Source organism: Anabrus simplex, chromosome 7 (genome assembly GCF_040414725.1).
Source record: "Anabrus simplex isolate iqAnaSimp1 chromosome 7, ASM4041472v1, whole genome shotgun sequence".
Taxonomy (NCBI): domain Eukaryota; kingdom Metazoa; phylum Arthropoda; class Insecta; order Orthoptera; family Tettigoniidae; genus Anabrus; species Anabrus simplex.
Genome location: NC_090271.1, coordinates 342,332,394 through 342,357,014, shown reverse-complemented (window position 1 = coordinate 342,357,014; position 24,621 = coordinate 342,332,394). Strand labels below are relative to the sequence as shown.

General features: G+C 40.3%; 1 protein-coding gene across 1 annotated transcript in view; it reads left to right on the top strand.

Moving 5' to 3' along the window:
- Positions 1-3,518: 3,518 nt before the first annotated feature.
- The window catches only part of LOC136877637 (retinol dehydrogenase 12), a 129,879-nt gene continuing 108,776 nt past the window's right edge, over positions 3,519-24,621 (top strand). Inside the window, exon 1 of the mRNA XM_067151830.2 lies at positions 3,519-3,980. Within this exon, the coding sequence (XP_067007931.2) occupies positions 3,708-3,980 (273 nt within the window). The 5' untranslated portion in view covers positions 3,519-3,707. The remainder of the gene's footprint in view (positions 3,981-24,621) is intronic.

The following is a 24,621-nucleotide window of genomic DNA, read 5'->3' as shown; positions in this document are numbered from 1 at the left end:
ATCGATAGTTTTCCGCCTCTACGACAGTGTTGCTAACTTGGGGGGTTTCCCCCTAAATTTAGGGGGATTTAATCGTCCTAGAGGGCAAGTTGGGGGATAAAAGAGTCGGGGAAATTTTAGGGGGAAATTATTTTTTGAGGAATTTTGAGGGGCTGTGCGAATAACATATTTTTTATTTATTTCTGTATTTATTTATTTATTTATTTATTTATTTATTTATTTATTTATTTATTTATTTATTTATTTATTTATTTATTTATTTATTTATTTCATTGCTGTAGTATGCTTGGGTCCGCTAGTGTGTCAAATTTATCTTGAGGTTTAATTTTTCACTGTTGGCCAGCCTGTCTCAGACATTGCAGTTAATCACGCAACGTCATTATTTTCTCTTCTAGCAGCTCTTAACGTACGATCCCTTCACGTGCCTCGGGATTCCCTCTTCTTGTGTCTTTTATGAACCAAACAGCCGCCTTATTCTTTACATTTCTGTTGACTACCAGCGGATAGGTGTATTTATATGAAATCTACTGATTTTTTCAATTAATAAGAACTACAAACTACCGATACGGTACATCAAAACATTAGAAATATGCATATCTCTCACTTTCTCTCTGTATCTCCTTCTCCTCGATAACCGCAGCAGCATTTATTCCTATTGGTACATACATGTTGAGGAGAATCAGAGACTTCGGGTCTCGCACATAGTTCATTGGTCTGTTTTGTCGAAAAAATGTCATGTAGGAGGAAAATCCCCGCAGTACGTGAATGTAACAGTCTGATAGCGTAACTCGAAGCAGTTTTCACTGTGACTGTGCTCTTCTTGCAGTTGTAATGTTATTTGCTTGATGTGTTAATAATTCTGTGGAGTGATGTATTCTTTTTTGTGAATGTGTACCGGTGTAATATATAATGGCATCCAAATAGAAGAAGAAATACGTACAGAAGTATACAAAGACGTGGGAAACATTTCCCGTATTGTAAGGTAAGTTATATATGAAATTTAATCAATTTGAGTATACTTAAAAGATGTTAAATACCACATTACAAAATACTCTCATGAGATATTTATTTTGTCATCATCTCAAACAGAAAAGTGTACATTTAAAAATACGGTACAATATTGCTAGCTAGACATGAGGTGTCATTGGTAACCCGGAACTGATTTTCCTACAGTCCTAAGAAATTAAGTCATTATAAACAGCTGTATTGAGATGTTTGTAAATCGCTCATCAGTACACGGACACAGTGGATCAGTTTTGCTGTTATGGTTAGGTTATAAACATGTTCTTTTTCATCTTTGATGGTTAGTGAGTAACAAATCTCTTCATCACTTTTCAGAATGGTTAACACCCGACGCATCTGGCCAAAGCATTCTGCAGATATTTCCACGCTACACTCAGAGCTCATAAAAAGGATTTGTTAGATCATGCAAAAACGAAAAAGCATTGCGATGAAGTTCAGATGGAGAGGGTAGCACAATCGTGCCAAGAGATCAAACCTGTAGAAATTGGCAGGAACTTAAAATTGCTGATCATCTGGGGGAACTTATTTCTCTGTTAGAGTGTTCTACTTCTACTATTTTACAAAGTGTAAAGATCCATAGAACAAAATATACCATTCTTATTAAGAACGTTATATGCCCTTCTCTGCAAGAAAATTTGGTTCTCGAAATTGAAAATTCCCCTTACTCTATTATTATTGATGAAAGTGCCGATCTTACAACTCAAAAGCTGCTTAGCTTTATGTTACGGTACATTTCTGTTGTTGAAAAGACATTGTTTCTACATTTTATTGTATTTTGTAACTGACTACCGGTACTTGTGATGCAGAAACCATTTACTATTCACTGATAGGATAGCTTGAAAGTGATGGCATTACACTTGAAAACTTAGTAGGCATTGGGGTGAATGGTGCAAGTGTAATGGTAGAGATCGATAATTCTGTAACAGCTCTTCTGAAATGCACTGTCCCTGACCTTATCGTCATGAAGTATGTCATTCTCTTCATGTTTGTGCCGAGAAAGCTACTAAAACTTTTCCTTGTCAGTTGGAGTTTCTAATCAGGGAGACCCGCAAGTGGTTTTCCTAGAGTCCTAAGAGACTAGGCCATTACAAACAACTGTTTAAAACAATGAATAACAATCGCAACCTCAAAAGGATTCAAGGGCTTTGTGGCACTCGGTGGCTCGCGAGATATGCTACCATTGAAACAACTCTGGAACAATGGCAAGATCTGAAATTGCTATTTTCCTTAGCAAGAATTGAGGACAAACATTTCATGCCTGAACAACTTTATAATATAATTGGACTGCTCTACGTAGCCTATAAAGCCCTTCTGGTGTTCCTCAAAACTGAGTTGAAAGCTATATGCAGGATTAATATGATATTTCAAAGTGAGCGAGTTGACGCAGAGAAAGCACTGAAGGATGTCTTTCTACTCTTTAAATCAGTACTGAAAAAGTTGTTGTACCCACTCAGCTGGAAAAGCAGAAGGATGTAGATCTCCCATACTTTGACTTTGAGAAGTACGTGATGCATACTTCAGGTATGTATTTAAGATATGATTTTGAATGTTCGGTGCAAATTCAGAAACCTGATGAACGCAACGACGTTCATGAAAGATGCAAGAAGTTCTTAATTGACTTGTGCAAGGAACTACAGAAAAGATTACCAGAAAATATAGCAATTTTACAGACGATGGCAGTGCTACATCCTTCCACAGCAACATCACAGAAGAAACATGAAACACTTCAACTAGTCTCCAATTTCAGTGGTCCTAAAGTGGCTGGGAATATAGATGACATTGTCTCAGAGTGGAACAATCTCCCAAGATAAACAATGGCACAACACATCAAGTACTACGCCTTTGTGGGATGAGGTTCTTCAGGATAAAGATGCAGCTGGAAATGATCGTTTCTCTAATATTGGTAACTTTACAATTAGGCTGCTAATGTTACCAGTATCAAATGCCACAATGGAGCGCGCATTTTCAGTCTTTTCTATTATAACAAACAAATTAAGGAACAGGATATCGTTAGAACTAATAAATTCTCTACTTGAATCTAGTTATTATTTAATAAGGAAAAAATATGTTGTATTCGTTTTCAACCATCCCCTCGAGTGATTAAAAAGTTCAGTGAGTCCATGTATCATTACAAAAACGTTGAAATGAGTGAAAAAGAGGAGGTGCTAGAGGATCTGAGCAAATTTTGAGGATCACTCAGCAGGAATACAAGAAAGACAAACTTGTGAGTAGTTTTCTCTTCAACAGTAGCATGCACGGTTTCTAATAATTTTCTTGTATGTTTCCAATCATCCTTTCGTGTACCGTAGTATTTCTGTAGATTTTTTAAAAAATATTGTGTTTAATCAATATGATGGTGACGAAAATAATAATTATGATTTGGGGGGGGGTTGTCTCATTTAGAGGGATTTTGGAAGTGATCTGGGGGGAATTTGGACTTAGGGGTTGGCAACACTGCTCTACGAAGAAGTAATCTTAATCTATGACTGCGACGAATAACATGGTGGCTGTATAGTTTGGCCCAAGGATATTATCAAGTCGCTATTTTATCGATAATATTTTTTCAGCTTTGCTTCTTATTCGTGTCACTATTCTTCCACGTGAATTATCTTCTAATAAAATAACATATTTTGATGTTCAAGCCTTCTTAGTTTGTTACGTTTTATGAATACATAACCTTCAGAATGGTATCGTCCGTCGTTTACATTATATTTCCTATTTTACTAGCAGTTGGTCTTATTCGAAAATATCGCGAGTATCAATGGGGATATTGCAAGAGCAATAGCTCCTTGCATGGGAAAGTATTCCTCGTAACAGGAGCAAATTCTGGGATAGGGAAAGAAACTGTACGAGAATTGGTTCGCAGGAAAGCAAGAGTCATTATGGCCTGCCGAGACATGAAGAAGGCACGGTTGGCAATCGAGGATATTCGACGTCATGAATCTTCGGGAGAGTTGGTAATTGGAGTTTTAGAGATAATGGCATTTGATGTTTCCATTTTATATACTTACCTGTTGTAGTGCTTTGGGCTGTAGGTAATAATTTGGTACTGTGCCTTGTGCTGGGGGCCGATGACCTAGATGTTAGGCCCCTTTAAACAAACAATTATCTTGTGTTGTGAGATGGGGGTTGTTAGATCAGATTTTCTTATATAGCTTTTCCTCAAGTACTGCAGTATGAACTGGATTTATGTAACATTTGCAGAATCAAATTGTCAGAGTTCTATATTATCCCTTTTACAGAAATTACCTGTCTAGTTTATTTTCCTTTTTTATGTATACGTGGTATTACTATAGGTGTCTGTGAACATAGGTGTACTCTTGGACATTATCATTTTATACACAGTTATTCAAACTGAAAACATATTGAAGCAGCAATAAGTTGTTATTAAATAGAAAAGTGCACAATGTGCATATTGAATGTTATTGCAATTATAAACTGTTATTCACAGCAAAGTTGCGAGATAGTCTTTTTATTGCATACTTGTGAATGGAATTTGTCACACGGACCCCCACACCATTGACACCGCCAGATAGTCTTTTTATTGCATACTTGTGAATGGAATTTGTCACACGGACCCCCACACCATTGACACCTCCAGTCTGAGGTCAGGTAATGGAATTTTTTTATTTGTTCACACTTGAAAGTGAAATCCATGCATTGCAAAACAAGTATCGTAATTGTGTGTGTCGGTTCATAGTTTGCACTTCTTCAGTAGTTTAATGACATAGCCTCTGCGATGTAGAAGTTTCGAGGAATGTTCCTCTTCTTTTCATACAGCATCTGCAATAATCCAATGCTTTGCTGTGTGTATGACAATGTCATTTCATATCTTAATTCCTCAATGAAGAAAGGCTTCCTTGCCATCTCGTAAACCAGTCTTGCGTGGGAATATTTTAAGATACAAAGAACTATCTTTAAGTAGATTGATTTTACTTGTTCCAGTTTTGCCAGGGCGCTCTTGGTTAGATATTCCCTCCGAGTTCTAGGCCGTAAGTTACGATTGGGACTATTTTGAGTCTGAAAAGCTTAGGCCTAATTGCAGTCTCTAATGATAAAAAGACTCAGGCAAGGGATTTCATTTATTGCCATATTTGCTGCTTTGGCCCTTTCTCTCATGTGAACTGCAAAACATTCCCCACAAGTCTGGAATGTTATGCCCAGGTATTTGAAGTAGCCTAATTCACAATTCCAGCTTCCTTTCCTTCAAATATATAGCATCTTCCGTGGATAGTCTTCTCCCTCTCTTGGACATCATGGTCAGTTTTCCTGTCACTGATTGAGAGATTATTCTTCTCTGCCTATTCTACAAGTTTATTTAAGGATTCCTGAAGTCTTTCTCTGCTTTCGAGACAAGAGTCGCATCATCTCCGTCAACTTTATTATTTATTAGTAAGATAAAGCACACGAATGTGTATAAAATGATTTAGATTTTAATTTCCTATCAAGGATTTCTTATCAGGGATTTTGTTTTGGGCAGCTTGAGAGGTGGCATCATTCACGGAGACTATTGCTGAGTTTACACATGCATTTTGGACAAGGCTCATGGAAACTAGCTTTTGTGCACATCTTATGATGAAATCCATTCATTCCTAATCCCTAGTTGAGCTATGTTGTTGTTCAGTTCAGCCCAGTTACAGTAGAGTAAAAGAGAATTTCTGACTTCCTTTCCATCTCTGAGGATTTCCATCTCACGGGATGTCTGGTGTGTGTTCAATTGGAGGTCTTCTATTAGGAATGTTTCTCATGTAGCTCATACAAAGTCTCGAAAGCGAGTGGTATGACATCCAAGGGCCTTTATCAAGAATCTTGCTTTGGCACATTCTAGAGATTTGAGATCCAATGATATTAAATGTTCCCAGATTATTTGTAGGCTATACCCTTTGCAAGCACTGCTTCTAGTTTTGCTCGGAAAAGTCTCATTGTTGGTTTGGGAGCAAGTTTGATGAAATTAAGCCTAGTCAGTACAGACCACTGAGGACTAATAATAGGCAAATTTGTTGATTTAGAGAGGTTTTTGTTTCCATACATCCTTTTGATAGCAGTTTATGTGGACTCAAAATGATGATCTGATGGTTTTAAGGGTTATTTCCATGTACTGGTATCTGAATAAATTTACAATAATTATTTCTTTGTGTTTGTAAGTAATCTTGTTCTCAGCTGCAATTCTTCCACCTTGCCGGAATATCATCATACCGGTACCAGATTTCTTTGTATTTATTTATAATCTGTTGTACTGTCCCCATGTCTAGACTGTTTGTAGCCTTTTGTAGGTTTCTTTGTTATTGCAATGCAACCCCAAGAAGAAGAGAAATGACGGGGTGTTTGTTGAGCGTAACGTCATTTATTTTCTTCTTGAGGTTGCGTTGCATTATCATATGTAATACATTTCTTATTTATCCATATTGACAGCTAATTTACATATATGGCTCTGGTAATGGGGTAGGAATAAGTTCACCTGGCCTCCAAAGGGAGGGCTCCTCTGCTTGTAGCTTTCACCTTTCACTTTGGGAGCCAAGTTTGGTAATGGCCGCTTGACCCTCGTCCAGACATTCGCAGGTCTGACCTGTTGATTCAGGTGTAGCTATATGAAATAGAATTGGGTTCATTGGTTTGCCTTCCTGTAGGCATACTCTGTTTGAATCGATCGTGTTAAGTAACTTAGTGATTTCTGTGTATATTCATAGAACATTCATTGGGACTAGTTTCGACCTTGCTTTGTGAGGTCATCCTCAGCCATTCCATTAAAACCATAATTGGCAAAATATAAAAAATAAAGTACAGTAGGCCTACATCTACAAGTATGGTGAGGAAAAAGCACTTCAAAATCTTGTCCTTGTTGTCAGTTGTGTGAACAATAAAACATTGTTATTGTTTTCTAGGTTCTTATATGAATGTAGTAACATTGTGCAGCTGATTGGTGCAAATGTCAAGATGTGTCATACCTGCACAATTCCTCAATATACTCCTCTTTGTTTTCTGTCTGCGCTTGGTTCCTCATTCTCAGTCTAATTTTCATTATCCTGTCACTGATGTGCTCTACCATATCCACGTACTCTTCCAGCTGTTTTCAAATTATCAGGCCCACTCCCTCTTTTGCCTCTCTACCACCACTCCAGTATAGTGTATATCCTTTCCTCATTCTCTTCTTTCCTTTCCCTTTCCAATCCCATCATTTCTATGCCCTCTTTCTCCATAAAATCCACCACCACTTCTTTGCCTTTCCTATCAGGATCATGCTACCTTCATGATGTTGGTTGCTGGTCACAGTTCTCAGAGTGCACGTTGCTTGCAGCAGGGTATGCCCTAACCATTTCCGAGGCAAGTTCAGAAGTACCCTATCATATATAGGTTATTATTATGGTGCGATCCCCACTCCCAAATACATTTTATACCTACTGCCAGGTGTAACTTTAGGTGCACAGATGCCTTTTGCAACTGCTTCACTGAAGTACAGATGCTACTGACAGGAAAAGTTCTTCCATTTTATTTTCCGGTGGTCACTCCTAGCCCTTTCCTATTCCATCACCATAAGACCTGTCTGTGTCGGTGCGACGTAAAGTCACTAGGTACTGCGGTTCCCTTCTGCCATCTAAACCATTGACTTTGTTCACCTTCCTAGTGAATTTTTGTGTCATTTCCTACACAAAGGCTTCACCTGACCTCTAAAGGGAGGGCTCCTCTGCTTGTAGCCTTTGCCTCCCCCTTAGTTTGGTAGTGGACGCTTGACCCTCATCCAGATAGTCGCAGGTAATACCGTCTGTACTGGTCTGAACTGTTGATATCAGGTGTAGCTATATTAAATGGAATTGAGTTAATTGGGTTGCCTTCCTCTACTCTGTTTGAATCAGTCGTGTTAATTTAGTGATTTCTGTGTAATTGTAAGCTAGAATGTTGTTGATGGTGATTACAGTGGGTTATTTTCACTGATCATTTGTCGTAGTTTGGCTATTGTTGTCTTGCTTAGAATGTTAGAGGGTTTGGTGAAACTATTATTATTATTATTATTATTATTATTATTATTATTATTATTATTATTATTATTATTATTATATATATATTTTTTTTTTTTTTTTTTTTTTTTTTTCAAGCGAATGGACCACTAAGGATCACGCTACATCATTTCTTTCTCTTCGTGCAGAGTTTTCTCTGTGTCCAATACTCCTTCATGCGTTCGCTGGCCTGCTTCCGTTGTTCATCTGTCCAGGCTCTCCTGGTCTTCCTTGAGCACCTTCCAAATTCTTCAGTGTGTTCCTAAATGTATTCCTTTCTAACAGCTGGTCTTCCAAGATGCTTAACCTTTCCATATCCTTCTTTGTTTCTCTAATCCATGCTGTAGTGGTCTTTTTCCCTCCAGAAGTCATCAAATATCTGTTTGGCAAGTCTGTTTGCGTTCATTCTGTATAGATGTCCGAGAAACAACATGGTCTCTGAGATTCTTCCCACCTTCTAGTAAACTTCTTTGTTGCTCCAAAGTTTCCATGAACAGCTCTCATAATTTTTCTTAGGATTCTTCTTTCCAGGACCTCCAGCTTCTCCAGCTTTTAGTTCATGGACAGGCATTCACTGGCATACAGGCATTCTGTTTTGACCATGGTGTTGTAATGTTTTAATTTAGAATTCCGGGATAAGCACTTCTTATTGTAGATATTTTTTGTCGAGCCGTATGCTCTCTCCATTTTTGAGATCCAATCTTCCACTGCAGCTTTTCTAGTCCATTCTCCTGTATTGTCTCACCAATGTACTTGAACTTCTTGACCCTTTCTATCTGTCCTATCTCTGTTTCCAGTAATTTTGATCCATCTTTGATGTTTGTCATGGGTTTGGTCTTTCCTGCTGAGATCCTCAGTCCTGTTTGGCTGGCGATTCTTTCCAAGAGGTTAATCGGGATGGTTGCGACCTCTGGACTCTGATAGTATAGCAAAGTCGTCAGCAAAAGCCAAGCAGTTGACTTTAATCTCTCCTGATTTTCTCCCTAGATAGATTGGGATTATCCCTTGATGTTCAAGTTCTGAGTTCCATAATGTCACTATTTTTTCTAGGACACAGTTGAATAGGAGTGGGGATAGTCCATCCCCTTGCCTCACACCTGTCTTGATTTCAAGTGATTGTGAGAGATGTCCGAAGAATTTTACCTTGGAGGTTGTGCCTGTTAGGGTCTCTTTGATTATAATTGCCAGTTTGGTTTCGACTCCAAATTCCTTAATGATCTTATCCAAATGAAAGTCTGAATCAAAGTTTCTTTTTGAAGTCTATAAACGACACCACAATTTTCTTACCACTCAACATTCTGTGGCGGAGTATTGACTTCTGGTTGAATATTTATTCAATACAGGAGCTGCCTTTCTTAAATCCTGCTTGGTATTCCCCAAGTTGTTGGTCCGGATTCGCTTCTATTCTATTAAGAAGCAGTTTTGAGAGGATTTTATAGGCGATCGGGAGGAGCGACACACCCCTATAGTTGTTGACATCCTGTTTGTCCCCTTTCTTATGCAGCAGATGGATAAGTGCTGTTTTCCATTCTTCTGGAATTGTCTCCTTCTCCCAGATATCCTTGATGATTTGGTGAAGATCATCTAAGATTTCCGGTTCTGCCCATTTCAACATTTCTGCCGTTATTGAGTCCTCTCCACTTGCCCTGTTGTTTTTGAGGTTTTCGAGGGCTTCCTTGACTTCTCCCTTTGTTGGTGGTTCGTCATCTTCTGAGTTCTCTGGTATGTCTGAAAATTCTAGTTTGGAGGTTGGGGAAGGATAATTCGAGAGGGTGTGGAAGTATGTGGCTAATATCTCACAGTTTTCTTGGTTGTTCAGTCTGATTTTAGCCTGTTCGTTTCTGAAGCTCAGACTTGGCGCTTGGTATCCTTTGAGTTTGCTCTTGAAGGTCTGATAAAAGTCTCTGGAATTGTTCTTGACGAAGTCGGTCTGGATCTCTTCCAGTTGAGCACTTTCAAATGATCATTTAGTCCTTTGAAATATCCTGGATGTTTCTTTGCTGGTGGTGGTGATTATTGTTTTTTACATTAACTCTTCTAAAAAATCTACAAGATCCTCGTTACATATTTCAATTATATTGAATTGTATTATATATATGCAGATTTTCGTGACCGAAACAAATACTGGATCATTAAGCTATTCATCAAGTTCCGTCGGCGTTTGAAATCACAGTGCGTGACGTTGAATATGTCGCGCTGATCTTCGAGAGCTGGCAATTTACTAAAATTGAGCTACTCATCTTCAGCTTCTGCACGATTTTGGACCTTCATATTTGTTGGATTGTGTTGTGACTTCACGCCTGATAGTGTATGCAAGCTGGCTCATTTAACTGTTCTCCACTTCTTGTAAACATTAGAGACAATGCCAAACTTTGTGTGTGCTATGCTGCTTTTCAGAGCATTGTGCCTTGCTTCTTTTAAGTGACTTACTTTCTACTTCTTCTGAATTTTACAGTGCCTATCCCCGTTATTTTATATTGCTTATTGAACTGTTTTTATGTGGACTTGATCTTTAATTTCTTTCTTACCTATGCATTGTATTTTGCGTTTTATTCGGCTGATGATGACCCAGATTGGGGTCGAAACCAGTACCGCTTCCGCTTATGATTAAATAAGAATGTAACTCTACATTTCGTATTTACGTGTATTGAATAGGTTGAACCACCTTATTTATTATTTCAATTTAATTGAAATACATCACAACGAATACCATGTAGAGCTTCCTTGTGGGTTGTCGTAGGATTTCCTTTAGGTTTTCCAATAAGAGTGCTATTGCATGTAAGGTTCCTCTGTTCTTTTGAAAGCCAAATCCTTCATCAGGTACTAATAATAGATAACTGCAGCCAGTGGCCAGATAATAATAAATAAGATTTGCGTATGATGTGCAGAAGGCACTATCTGAGCAAAATTTTCAAAGCAAGTCTGCTCTTTGTGTACAGACCATCTCATTGTACCTATCACATTGCATCTTGCACATTTCATGATATCACTTGTTTGAGCATATTTTAAAATGAAATCCGTTGACTGCCTAAGGCTGTAAATAGCTTGTTTCCACTCTGTGGTCTGCGTGGCCTCTCGTTCAGCACCTTCGTTGCACCATATCTTGAGATCTTCAAGTAAGGAATGTTTCGCTTGTCAGCTCATACACCAAGCCAAGAGTAACTTTTAGAAAGGGAGCCTTTACCTTCTCCATTCAGTGGTAGCTTACGCTAGACGAATTCACTACCATTTATGAAGGTTGGCAATATTTTGGCATAGAACAAGGTCATAGCTGTTTCAATAGAAACACTGCCATGTAAGCATACAGAAGAAATGGTTGTATGTCAGTGTAACTTCGTACATATACACACCATCTGTGGAGTTGCAATTCTCTGCGACAGGTAGAACGACCACCAGAGTGCATGAGTGTTGTTCATGTTTAGTGTGGTTACTTGGCCTCGTAGGGTATATAAGGGGCATGAACAGTGTCAGATGTTGAGTGATTCTTGTGAAGGACACGGAGATGCTGTATACTTGTGTAAGACGGCGTTTGAAAAGGGCCTCATTATGGGTCTCCATTTGGCTGCTTGGTCAAATTGTGCAATATCCAGATTTGTGGGATATTTAGATCTGACAGTGGCCAAATATTGCGCTACATGGGAACGTGAGGGAAGGCATACTTGTCTTCAAGGTTCCGGTCAATCACGTCTGATCCCCACAAGAGTGGACCGCCATATTGTGCACATGTGCCTGCAATCCGAGAACAAGTTATGGACTCCTTGCAACATTCTGTGTCATCCTACATCATTGGTTGGAGATTAACGGCAGCCGGACTAGGGAATTACTGTCCCATGCATAGGCACAAGCTGCTGATGAATGGCATCACGTTGCGTTCTGCACTACCCCGTAGAACCGTCTGCAAGTATGATTGCGACCTAGTGAGAGGTCCCATTCTTCCAATGTTTTGGATATCCAGAGTAGTGTAACTCGTGGCGTCATGGTCTGGAGAGCCATTGGGTATGACTTCAGGGAACTCTGGTGCCATTTTTAACGGGACAATGCTTGTCCACACACGCCACGTGTCAACTGTGTGCATGATGTCGAGGTACTCCCATGGCCAACAAGATCCCCAGATCCACGAACCTACTACGCTGGCGTAGCAGGGGGAGAGGTGCTCCTTCAACGTGCCGCATCCCTGGTGGTAGATAAGGGGGTCCTAACTGGCTTGCCAGCAGACTTGAGGGAAATAAAATACCTCTCACGGACCAAATACACAACCCCCTGTGGGTAGGAGACGCGGACGAAGAATACATCCACTGTATCCCCTGCCTGTCGTAAGAGGCAACTAACAGGGGCGACCAAGGGATGATTCTATTCGAACCATGAAACTACTTGTCATTAGTACCACCACGCAAGGAACACTATGGGTCAATTTTACTTAAGTGTAGTACCACTATGTTAGGTACTAAATAGGTTTGTGATTAGTAGCAACAGAGTATGTTGCCGGCTTTTACAGTACCTGTGATTAGTACCACTTTAGGAGCAACACCATGGTTCTGGTTTGCCCATGATTAGTACCCATCGAGCTCGATAACTGCAGTCGCTTAAGTGCGGCCAGTATCCAGTGTTCGGGAGATAGTAGTTTCGAACCCCACTGTCGGCAGCCCTGAAAATTGTTTTCCGTAGTTTCCCATTTTCACACCAGGCAAATGCTGGGGCTGTACGTTAAGGCCACGGCCGCTTCCTTCCCACTCCTAGCCCTTTCCTGTCCCATCGTCGCCGTAAGACCTATCTGTGTTGGTACGACGTAAAGCCCCTAGCAAAAAAAACCTATCTGTGTCGGTGCGACGTAAAACAACTAGCGAAAAAAAAAAAAGAGAAAAGATTAGTACCCACTATATGCAGAACAGCACGGGATAGTGCGAATCCCTGTGGTTAGTACACATATGTGATGAACACCATAGGTTTGCGTTGCCTGTAAATGGTGTCGCAATGTGCGAAACACCATAAGTCTGTATTACATGTGCAAACTTCATTACCTGTAAGTAGTACCATAATGTGTGGTACCGTGAGTCTACGCTACTTCTGATTAGTACCGCACCATGACAAATATTGTGGTTCTACTTTCCTAGTAATAAGTACCATTATGAGTGGTCAATGACTTGGATTTTGGATCCTGTTAGACTACAAGCATCATCGATTCAGTATTATGCTATACAGTACAAGCCATCCCTTGGTCAGTAATTCTGTTGTCTTACGTCAGTTTCTGTGAATGTGAGGATTGTGGATCGGATCCACTGATTGTTTTAAATCCATATCCATCCATTCATTCTTCATCCTCACGTTTTGAATTCTGGTCATTGGAGAATTTTAGACCTTTTATTTGTCATTAAGGGACTCTTTAAACAACAAGCATCATCGTCGATCCCCAGATCTGTCCTCAATAGGACGTGTAACACCTGTCCCAGTGCCAGTGTCCAGGATATCAAGGACCAGTTACGACAGTTGTGGGCCAGCTTGCCTCAGGAGAGGATATAATGGCTCTGACACCCTTCACAATCATGCATCCAGATCGCGTGGGTGTGACGTTAGTGAGCTCATACTGCCAGGTTATTTATAATTTTGACTTGAATAATTGCACTCTCTCAGTACAAGAAGTTTCCTTTCATTACCCCGACATGTAGTTGCTGTATATTTTTAATGAAATATACGAAGGTCGATCAAATATAAACAGGATTTTTGTTCCTGAACATCAACAGTTGGTAGGACTGGCCCTGCACGTCTGCTATGCCTTGGTGGGACCGTTAGGAGTGGGGAGAGTATGCTGTTATATATTTCTTCGTCAGTAACGCTCATGATGTCGGAGCAACATGTACACCCCTCCACTGCGCAATACATAATTATAAAATTTCTTGCTCGTGGGGGAGTTACAGCGGCGGAAATTTGCCAGAGATTGACTCCACAGTTCGGCAATCAAACATTGTCAAGGACGCGTGTGTTTGCCTGGCATAAAAAGTTCAAGGAAGGACGTGAAAGTGTGGAAAATCAGCGACACGATCGCTGTCCTCGGACCATTCGGACATTCGTGCAGTTAAAGACATCATTTACGATGATCGATGGGCGACAGTATCATAAATTGCAGAACAAGTTGGAATCAGTTGTAGGAGCTGTCAAGCAATCATTACAAATGACTTACAGTTCCGTAAAGTGTGTTCCAGATGGGTCCCTCGCCTTTGACCGAAAATATGGAGTTGACTCGGATCATCACCTGTGATGAAACATGGGTCCACCGCTACACTCCTGAATCCAAACAAGCCAGTAATGGGTGGCGGAAGAAAGAGGAAGCCAAGACTGGACTGTCAGCTGGCAAGGTTCTTGCAACCATTTTTTTGATCGGCGAGGGATTTTGCTGATTGGAGTTTTTGCATGAGTGACGCACAATCAGTGCTGCTTATTACTGTGAGCTGTTGAACAAGGCGAGGGTTGCATGTTGCCGCAAAAGATGAGATCATTACACCTAATAAATATCATTTATGGTCTGTATTGATGATATTTGATTGAAATAATGACATTAAGTTATTTATTAGACCACCACCAATACAATATTGATTAGGTGGTCTAATAAATAACTTAATGTTATTATTTCAATCAAAGATGAGATCAACCGATTCGACAGGTCATCCTCCTCCACGACATACTGCAGCTCTAACTGTCTCCAAGCTACAGGAAATGCACTGCACTACACTTGATCATCCTCCTTACAGCCCGGACTTATGGCTCTGCGTTTTCCATTTGTTCAGACCGCTTAAAGAAACTCTTGGAGGACAACAATTTGAAGATGATTAGAGTGTGGAAGACTTCGTGTGCTACTGGCTGGTGACAAGACCCTGTTCTTTTTACAAGGAGGGCATCAAAAAGCTGCCCATGCACTGGGACAAATGCATTTCCAAGGCAGCAAACTGTGTGGAAAAACAAAATTGTAATTGCCTTGTGTTTTTCAATAAATTGATTTAAATAGAAAGGAAAATCCTGTTTATATTTGATCGTATCTCGTATTTCCTTTATTGCTGCTGTCAATCTTTCTTTAATGTGGACTTTGAAAGAGGAAGATACTGTTTATAGGGTAACATGTAGGTATTTAAATGTGTTGACAATTTCTAGTAAAAAAAATTAAATGTCGTATGGCTTTTAGTGCCGGGATATCCCAGGACGGGTTCGGCTCACCAGATGCAGGTCTTTCTATTTGACTCCCGTAGGCGACCTGCGCGTCGTGATGATGAAATGATGATGAAGGCAACACATACACCCAGCCCCCGTGCCATTGGAATTAACCAATTCAGGTTAAAATCCCCGACCCAGCCGGGACTCGAACCCGAGACCCTCTGAACTGAAGGCCAGTACGCGGACATGTTCAGCCAACGAGTCGGACACAATTTCTAGTGACTGGTGTTCGCTGGTGATGAGATGCTGGGCCACTACTCTCCCCCCCTCCCCCTCTTCCTGAAGATCATCTGAACTGCTTTTCTCTTGGTTATTAGGAAGTTGTTGTCATTTGTCCATTTCAGTATGGTGTCTAGTGTGTTCTACAGGTCACCTTTATTTGTCAATGCAAGACCAATGTCAAGTGATGCATGTCCCTTTAATCTTACTGCTTTGATGATCCCTGATGTTGCAATATTGAATCAGTCAACCGTCAATCAACACTGATCTGCATTTAGGGCAGTCACCCACCTGGCAGGTCCCCTATCTGTTGTTTACCTATTCTTTTCTTAAATAACTGCCAAGAATTAGGAAATTTATTGAACATCTCCCTTGGTAAATTATTTCAATTCCAGAGTCCTCTTCCTATAAATGAATATTTGCCCTAATGTATCCTTTTGAATTCCAATTTTATCTTCATATTGTGATCTTTCCTATTTTTAAAAACACCACTCAAACTTATTCCTCTACTAATGTCATCTCTCTACTGACAGCAGGGAACATACCATTTAGTTCTCCCAAGTCTTCCCAGCCCAAACTTTGCAACATTTTTGTAACGCTACTCTTGTGTCCGAAATCACCCAGAACAAATTGAGCTGCTTTTCTTTGGATTTTTTCCAGTTTTTGAATCAGGTAATCCTGGTGAGGGAACCATACTCTAGTTGGCGTCTTACCAGAGACTTATATGCCCTCTCCTTTACATCCTTACTACAACCCCTAAACACCCCCATAACCATGTGCAGAGATCGGTACCCTTTATTTACAATCCCATTTATGTGATCACCCCAGTGAAGATCTTTCCTTATATTAACACCTAGATACTTACAATGATCCCCAAAAGGAACTTTCACCCCATCAACGCAGTAATTAAAACTGAGAGGACTTTTTCTATTTGTGAAACTCACAACCTGACTTTTAACCCCGTTTATCATCATACCATTGCCTGCTGTCCATCTCACAGCACTTTTGTTGTCTTTTTGCATTTGCTCACAATCTTGTAACTTATTTATGACCAGGAATGGCAAGCCTTTACAGACTAGTGGGCCATCATGAAACCTCATTGGATCACTAACATTTGACTGAATGTTTCATGTTTTTATTTTTCAAATATCACAACAATTTTCATTTTAAAAAGAGCTAAATTTTAAGAATAAAGGATATTTTTGCTTTAACCTAATAAAATTTGTAAAAAAAGAAATATGGCCATATTATTGAGACATACTTCTTTATTAAAGCGTAATGTTAAAATATGCTATGTTGCTAGAGTTTTGACCTATTTATTACATGGTAAAACCGTTAAAATATTTGGTAAGCTCACCAAAAAAAAAAAAAAAAAAGAAAAGAAAAAGAAAAAAAGGAAGAAAAAAAAGAAAGAAAAGTAGTCACACCTGAACAAATCATTACAAGCATCATTTAATAGCGAGTAACTCTGCCTCTGTGCAGGTACGTCGCATCTAAGTTGAGTCACTGTGAGGATTTGATCACGCAATTCCACCAAATTACGGTAATGCTGATGCAGTGATTTACGTGCTGTTTCAACATGTCCCACTGATTTTCAATGGGTTTCAAGTCAGGTGATTTTTGCAGGGCAGTCTAGATGTAATGAGGTGGGGGGAGTGTTCATAAAACCAGTCACATATGTGTCCAGCCCGATGTTCTTTGCTGCTGTCATCTTGAAAAATCAGGTTATCAGTGGCATACTCGTCATGCAGATGTTGATTGATCGTCCAGAATGCTGGTTCACATTAGTGGTCACATCAGAGACCCACCTGCAACTTAAACCTGACCTTGCACGCATTCAGGATGAAATGCTTCACTTGCCCTTCGGTGCACTCGACGACGTGCATTATTGGGATACAGGCAAAGACGTGATTCCTCAGAGCACATTACATACTGTCCACGTAATAGCCCACTGAAGATGCGCAGCATGATGTGCCTTTGCGAGGTGACCAACTCCAAATGTTCATTGCATGCAGTTCTCTCGCTAACAGGTTCATTCACTGACTGTCGGGTTTGGAAACAGTTTTGATTCATAAGCCGTAAAAATGCATCTCCGGTCCTCTCAGTCAGGATGTTTTTCTGACCATAATTCTGACATGTTTCGTGGCCACGGGTACTGCACCACTGCTTGTAGACATGTTGAATAGTCCGCTGTGCAACACCACCATATCCAGCAACTTCACGCACCTTATGGCAATGGGTACGGCCTCTTTTTGCTACTCTGTCACATTCTTATATCTACCCACGTTGACGTACACTGTGTGCTTGAAATATCGATGTCTCGCTGATCTCTACTGCCTTATGCTCACGTACTCGTTCGATGCACCATCTGTACAGGCTATGTTGTCGGACACACCACAGAAGTCGTGTTCTCACCAATGCTTAATCCATTTTTCATTCTCTTCGACATCCTGCGTATCTTCTTACATTATAATTCAACCTACTTACCTTTGTTTCATAACATAACCAGCTAAGATCTAATTTAACATTAGTCCTGCACATTACATACTGCCAGTCAACTACTGTCCACTTCTTTCTTCACCAATTTCTTTTAATTTTATACAAGTGTTCAACAAATTATTTAATATCTTCAAGACTGTGATTTATATTTATTGAAGTATGCCAACAGATCATAAGAATTTTCAAGTGTTGTGTTCCATCCTCAAAACAATGACTTGTTTTAGTGGATCAGAATTATTTTCAACTATTATGTTACCTATTTTTGTTATATTCATGGCCAATTAGCTTTTTAAGACCTTATGACTGATAATGGCTTAATATCAATATGCTGAAACTAGTACCAAGATTAAAATAAATTGAAGTACTAATTTTATATTGTATTGATTATGTGGATTATCTCATTTGTCTGCAAAAATTATATTGTCATCAATATGAAGCATGAAAGTGATAAACTTTTTGCCATCCGCAAAAGGCCTTATCTCTGGTTCCAGTTCTTTACTTGTACAAGGACTAGTAAAGAATCTAGAACCGAACACGCTTGAGCGACTCGTACAAATTATCATAGACATTTGGAAAATGGAAAACCTACCTGAAGACTGCAAATGTGCATTCATCCACTCACTACACAAGAAAGGTGACAGGTGAGATGTGAATAACTGCAGAGGGATTTCCCTTGTTAAAGTTGCTTACAAGATCCTCTCGGCATGTCTGCTTCGAAGAACACATGAGCCACTTGAACATAAGTTTGGCGAATACCAAGTGGGCTACCGACCAGGGCGTTACTGCATTGAACAGATCTTCAGTTTGAAAATGACACGTAAATGTAGGGCAACCAGAAACTATCTGATCATTGGCATGTTCGTTTATTTCAAAAAGGCGTATGATTCAATCGACAGACAGTCCCTTTTTGATATCCTAGAAGAACAGGAACTTGACCCAAAGACTTTAAACCTCGTCAAGCAAACACTCGCTGCCACAAAATCAAAAGTAAAATTAATCAACAAAATATAAGGTCCTTTTGAGGTTAAGGACCTTTTTTTCATCAATTTATTTTAACTGTATACAAGTGTTCAACAAATTATTTAATACTTTCAAGACTGTAGGATGCTAAATGGTTTATTTTGTCACCTATTCAATGGCTGTGCCACCTCAGGGTTACCCATTCTGGTTTGGCCTCGGTGTAGAGCCAAACTAACAAGGTGTCCCCCGAGTTGCCCGAGAGGTATCTGTGCTCTTTATTCTTCATCACTATTTCTACCCTTCTATTTTTACCTTCTTAAATTTCATTCCTCTTCCTGTCTGGCCACCCTCTCTGCCTCGGGTAGAATAGGTTAGTACGGAAGTTTTCTCCTCCCCAATCACAAGTTTTAGGTCATGACTACTGGGAGAGTAGTTCCTAGCGACCCACTCCAGATACCGGGCACCCTGTAGAGCATATAGCCTTGCCTTCGGTACTACTCCTTGGCTCTCCTAAAGGTCGACTTCATATTTCCGGAGTACTTGTGGGACCAAAAACGGAACCTCTGTCTTCTCTTTCAACTTTTTCAAAGGATGGCAGGCACCCTTCAAAAAACTGCATCTAAGATTGGCAAGAAACGCAAGCGGTGTACTCCAGTTCCAGTCGATTATGTAAGTGACGAACGTCATCCTCGATTCCTGGTTGCTTCCAGGGTCGATGGTAAGAGCTTTCTTGATGAATGTCCTTTCATGATCAGCAATTCCATCGAAGAAATTGTTGCTGGTGAAGTCAACAAGATAGATAAAGAATGAGTGAGCCCTGCCTTTGCAGTGCTCCACACGTAGGTCTCTGAAGACCCTTTGTGTCCCTTAAACGAGTTTGCCTAGTCCAGCCTTAATGCTCCTATAAAGGGTACCAGCATCTGGATGTTGGCATTCCTGATGTCTTCCAGGCTCACAAAATGTGAGCCAAGATATCGAAGTCGACGAGATGCGCAAGCTTTTACAATTAAGTATTTATTTATTTTCCACCTAGTATATTATCAACATCTTCAGCCACATAACACTGTTTAGATGAAAAATATATAAATTGACAAAGTAATGCTTTAGAGGAAGTGTCCTACAGATAGCCCTACAACTTATTCCTCCTCAGTTGAAGCTATAGCTGACAGCAAGGAAGTTCTTGACACACAACTATATCCCCCGCTCCTCCACCTCCTCAGGTGCAAGAGGAAGGAAGAACGCATCATCAGTATTACACCTGACGCAAAACTGTGAAAGAATGACAGGAGTTACTGTTCCAAAGGAAAGCAGGCTTAATCAGATTTGACAACTAGGAATTAGTTATATTTTCATCTGCATTAATAATAAGAGCCACACTGTGATATCTGGATTTCTTCATTTCGACAATTACTTATAAATTTTATAATTTTTAATTTATAAATTGACCTTTTCCCATGAATTATTAAGAATAGACTATTCATTAGGACATATTCTCTATGGAATATTGTACAAGTGTTTCCTTGATGACTGCTTTCAATTGTAGAAATAATTTATATATTTTCTCTTGAGTTATTTGTTTGTTTTAATGTTGTCAATCTTATGTTAATTTTAAGGACACTTCCTCCAAAGCATTACTTTGTCAATTTATATATTTTTCATCTAAACAGTGTTATGTGGCTGAAGATGTTGATAATATACAAAACATGTACCACTTTTGACCATTAAAAATTGCCTTAAGCAATCATTGTATCGACTAGGTGGAAAATAAATAAATACTTAATTGTGAATCTATTCAAGTGCGATACGGACCATGAAGCTGATTTTATATAATGCGCAATCTTCGCGATGAATCCGTACTTATAAAGACATCTATGGCTGAACAATCCAGACGGCTACTTAAAGCTAAGTTATTCTGAAAGGTAGAGGTGAAAATCGAGAAGCACCAAACCCTTAACTCCTGCAAGGGAGTTATATTCCACATGGATTTGGTTAAGTCTTCCTATGATACTATGATCCGGTACCTAGCACGTCAGGGTGCAACTGACCTGAAGAGGTTGAAGAGGCGTGAGGCTGATAAGCTACTCGTACAGGTACTTTCATCCTTACCTTCGACGCTGAGATCGTACCTGAATGGATAAAGTGGCAATGTATCGTCTGACTGTTCATCCATATATTCTGGCACCAATCAGGCGCTATAATTGTCAAAAGTTTGGCCACACCTCAATGTGATGTACAGGTTCGACGACCTGGAAAATGTGTGGGAAGTGCGAGCATGCTGGGGTTGGCTGCACACCACCACCTGTGTGCGTCAACTGCCCGGGTGCACATGCTCCAATCTCCAAGGAGTGCCCCACATTCAAGCAGGAGAAGAAGATCCAGGAGATAAAAACGCTGGATAAGCTATCTTATCCAGACGTCCGGAGGAAGTTCAAGTCCATGGCTGCTCCAGAGTTCTTCATCTCCTTCACTGAAAAGGTTGCAGATGTGTGGATCACTCCACAGAGTTTTGTACAGAACACCAATACTGAAAATGCATCGAAAAGTCAAAGCCAGCAACAAAATGTAATAACTAAAGAAACTGGAGTTTCACTACGTGAAGCATCGAAAAGAGCGTTACAGCCGACGTTGCCTGGAACGTACCTTCCCAGGAACGTTCGGCTGGGAAGTCTTCCCCCAACAGGGCGGGGGTAAAGACTTCCCCAAATAGGGCTGGAAAGTCCAGCCCTCCTTCCAATGACCAGACCACAAAGGAGGAGAAGGTGAACCCACAGAGCTCCCTAAAGAAATTGGAGAAGAAGCCTTCTCCAATTCAATCGAGGGTCACAGGAAATCCAGTAAGCCATCTGCCGGTTCTCCAAAAAAGACAGAAATGGTGAGCAAGAGCGAGAGGTTCTGACACCCTCTTGTTCGATCACTTTCTGGAGAACCTAGTTCTCCCAGGAAGAAGGCCCACTGTTCCCGATCCATGAGATCACCATCCGCGGAGTGCCCAGTCACCGTATCTCCTTCCTCTGAGGAGACAATGGAGACTGAACCACTCATTGTCGTGGATGGTAATGATGACAAAAATGATTCTGACAAAGATGGCGCAACCTGGCAGGTAATGAACCGAACGAAGGGCAAGAATTTACTCTGAATTCGAGGTTTTACCTATCCACGCAATGGAACTGCAGTAGTTATCACTATTAAATTGAAATAAGAAATAAGGTAGTTCAACCTATTCAATACAAATAAATAAGAAACGTAGTGTTACATTTCTGTTTAATTATAAGCGGAATCGGTACCGGTTTCGACCCCAATCTGGGTCATCATCAGCCGAATGAAATGCAAAAAACAATGCATAGGTAAATAAGAAATTAAAGAGTGAGTCTTTCACAAAAACAGTTGAAGAGGCAAAATATGTTAATGGGGATTGGCATTGTGTCTGTCTACAGGAATCTCGTTTGAGACCTGGACACGACACGACTATGAGGGGATATCGTCTTTATTCCAAAGACAGAGTAGCTGTGGATGGCGTGGCAACTGGGGGCGTTTGTACCCTAGTTCCCTCCGACATCTTCAGCAAAGAAGTACCGCTTCGTACTCGGCTAGATGCAGTTGTAGTTCGCACTCCATTACCAGTAATGACAACGGTGTGCAATGTGTACTTTCCACCGGACTACGATCTTGAAATGCCTGCAGTACTACATTTGATCACTCAATTGCCTTCTCCTTTCCTCATGCTGGGAGACGTGAACGCCCGTAACACGCTATGGGGTTCTCCGTTTTCCTGTGCTAGGGGGAGGGTGCTCGAGCAACTGATCAATCTGTTCAATCTATGCTTGCTTAATACAGGGTAACTGTCTCTTTTCAGCAGCGCACATGGCACATTCTCACACCTGGATGTCACTTTGTGCTGCCGTGCGCTAGTTCCTCTGCTGCGGTGGCAAGTACACGACGACCTCTGTGATAGTGACCACTTCACGATAATTCTATCTCTCTTGAATCAAAGACAGTCCGAAGTACCCAAGCGCTGGTTACTTCAGCGGACAAAGTGGCCAGAATTTTCGAAACGCGCAGTGATGGCCGAAGATATGCTGGAGTCTGTTGACGATCACGTTTCTTCCATTACTACTGGAATTTTGACTTCTTCTTCTTCAAGTGCCATATCCGGTTGCCCAGACGTCGGCGATTACTCTGGAGAAAGTTTTTCTGTCTTCTGCTAGTCGGAAGAGTCTCTCAGTTGTCTCAATACCGGTTCACTGCTTGATGTTGTGTAACCATGTTATCTCTGGTCTGCCAACTCGCCGTTTGCCCTCTATTTTACCTTGGAGAATGAGTTTTATGAGGCCATATTTGTTTCCTCTTAATATGTGGCCTAGATAAGCTGTTTTGCGAACTTTTATAGTTGTTATTAGTTCTTGCTTTGTCCTAGCTCTCCTTAGGACTTCATCGTTTGTTACCATATCTGTCCAGGGTATTCTAAGCATTTTTCTGTGCAACCACATTTCAAAGGCGGCATGTCGTTTGATACTTGCGGCTTTTAAGGTCCATGTTTCTGCTCCATATAACAGTACTGACCAGATGTAGCACTTCATTAATCTCTGTCTGAGCTTCAGATTTAGATGATTATTACAGAACAACGAGCTCATCCTGCGAAATGCAGCTCTAGCGTTCTCAATTCTGCATCTGATTTCCTTATCTGGATCCATACTCTCTGTTATTATGCTGCCGAGGTACTTAAACTGGTGGACTTGTTCTATTTTACGGTTGTTTAATGACAAGGTGACATTTGCATTACTATTTCTGCTAAATACCATTAACTTAGTTTTTTCTACATTTATATTGAGACCATACTGTAAACCTCAGGAGTTCTTGAAGGCCTTCTATAGTGTTGCACAGAATCAGAGTGTCATCTGCATATCTAATATTATTGATCAAAACACCATTTACTTTCACCCCCAATTCAACATCATGCAAAGCTTCTTTAAAAATGATGTCAGAATACATATCGAAAAGGAGCGGCGAGAGAATACAACCTTGGCGTACCCCTCTTCTGATTTTCACATCTGTTGTTTTGGTTTGGTTGATTTTGACTGTTGCTTGTTGGCCCCAGTAGAGATTCTGTATGATACGTATGTCTTTTCCATCGAGATGTTTTCGTTGGAGAATCTCTATCAATTTTTCATGTTTCACTCTATCAAAAGCTTTCTCATAGTCAATGAAACATGCAAATACATCGTTGTGTAGTTGGCGGCATTTTTGGAGCAGGACATTGACGCTGAATAAGGCTTCTCGTGTGCCAAAGGCATTTCTGAAACCCATTTGGTTGTCATCCAAGTCTATTTCGCACTTTGTTCTAATGCGTGCGTGTATTATACGTAAGAATGCTTTTAGCATATGACTCAACTGACTTATGAGACGGTAGTCACTGCATTTCTTTGGATGAGACTTTTTAGGTATTGTGATGAATGTCGATTGCAACCAGTCCTCTGGGATTATTCCAGTATCATAAATTGTATTGAAAAGTTTACCAATTTGGTCAACATTCTCTTCAGTTATTAGTTTTAGAACCTCGGCTGGTATCTGGTCTGGACCTACTGCTTTACCATTAGGTGATATTGTGAGGGAATGTAATACTTCTTCTTTTGTTATTGTTGGACCTTTCGCATTGTGTAAGTACACAATTCCACCTCTGTCATCACTGAACAATTCATTTATGTATTCTGTCCAGGTCTGTATGACTTTT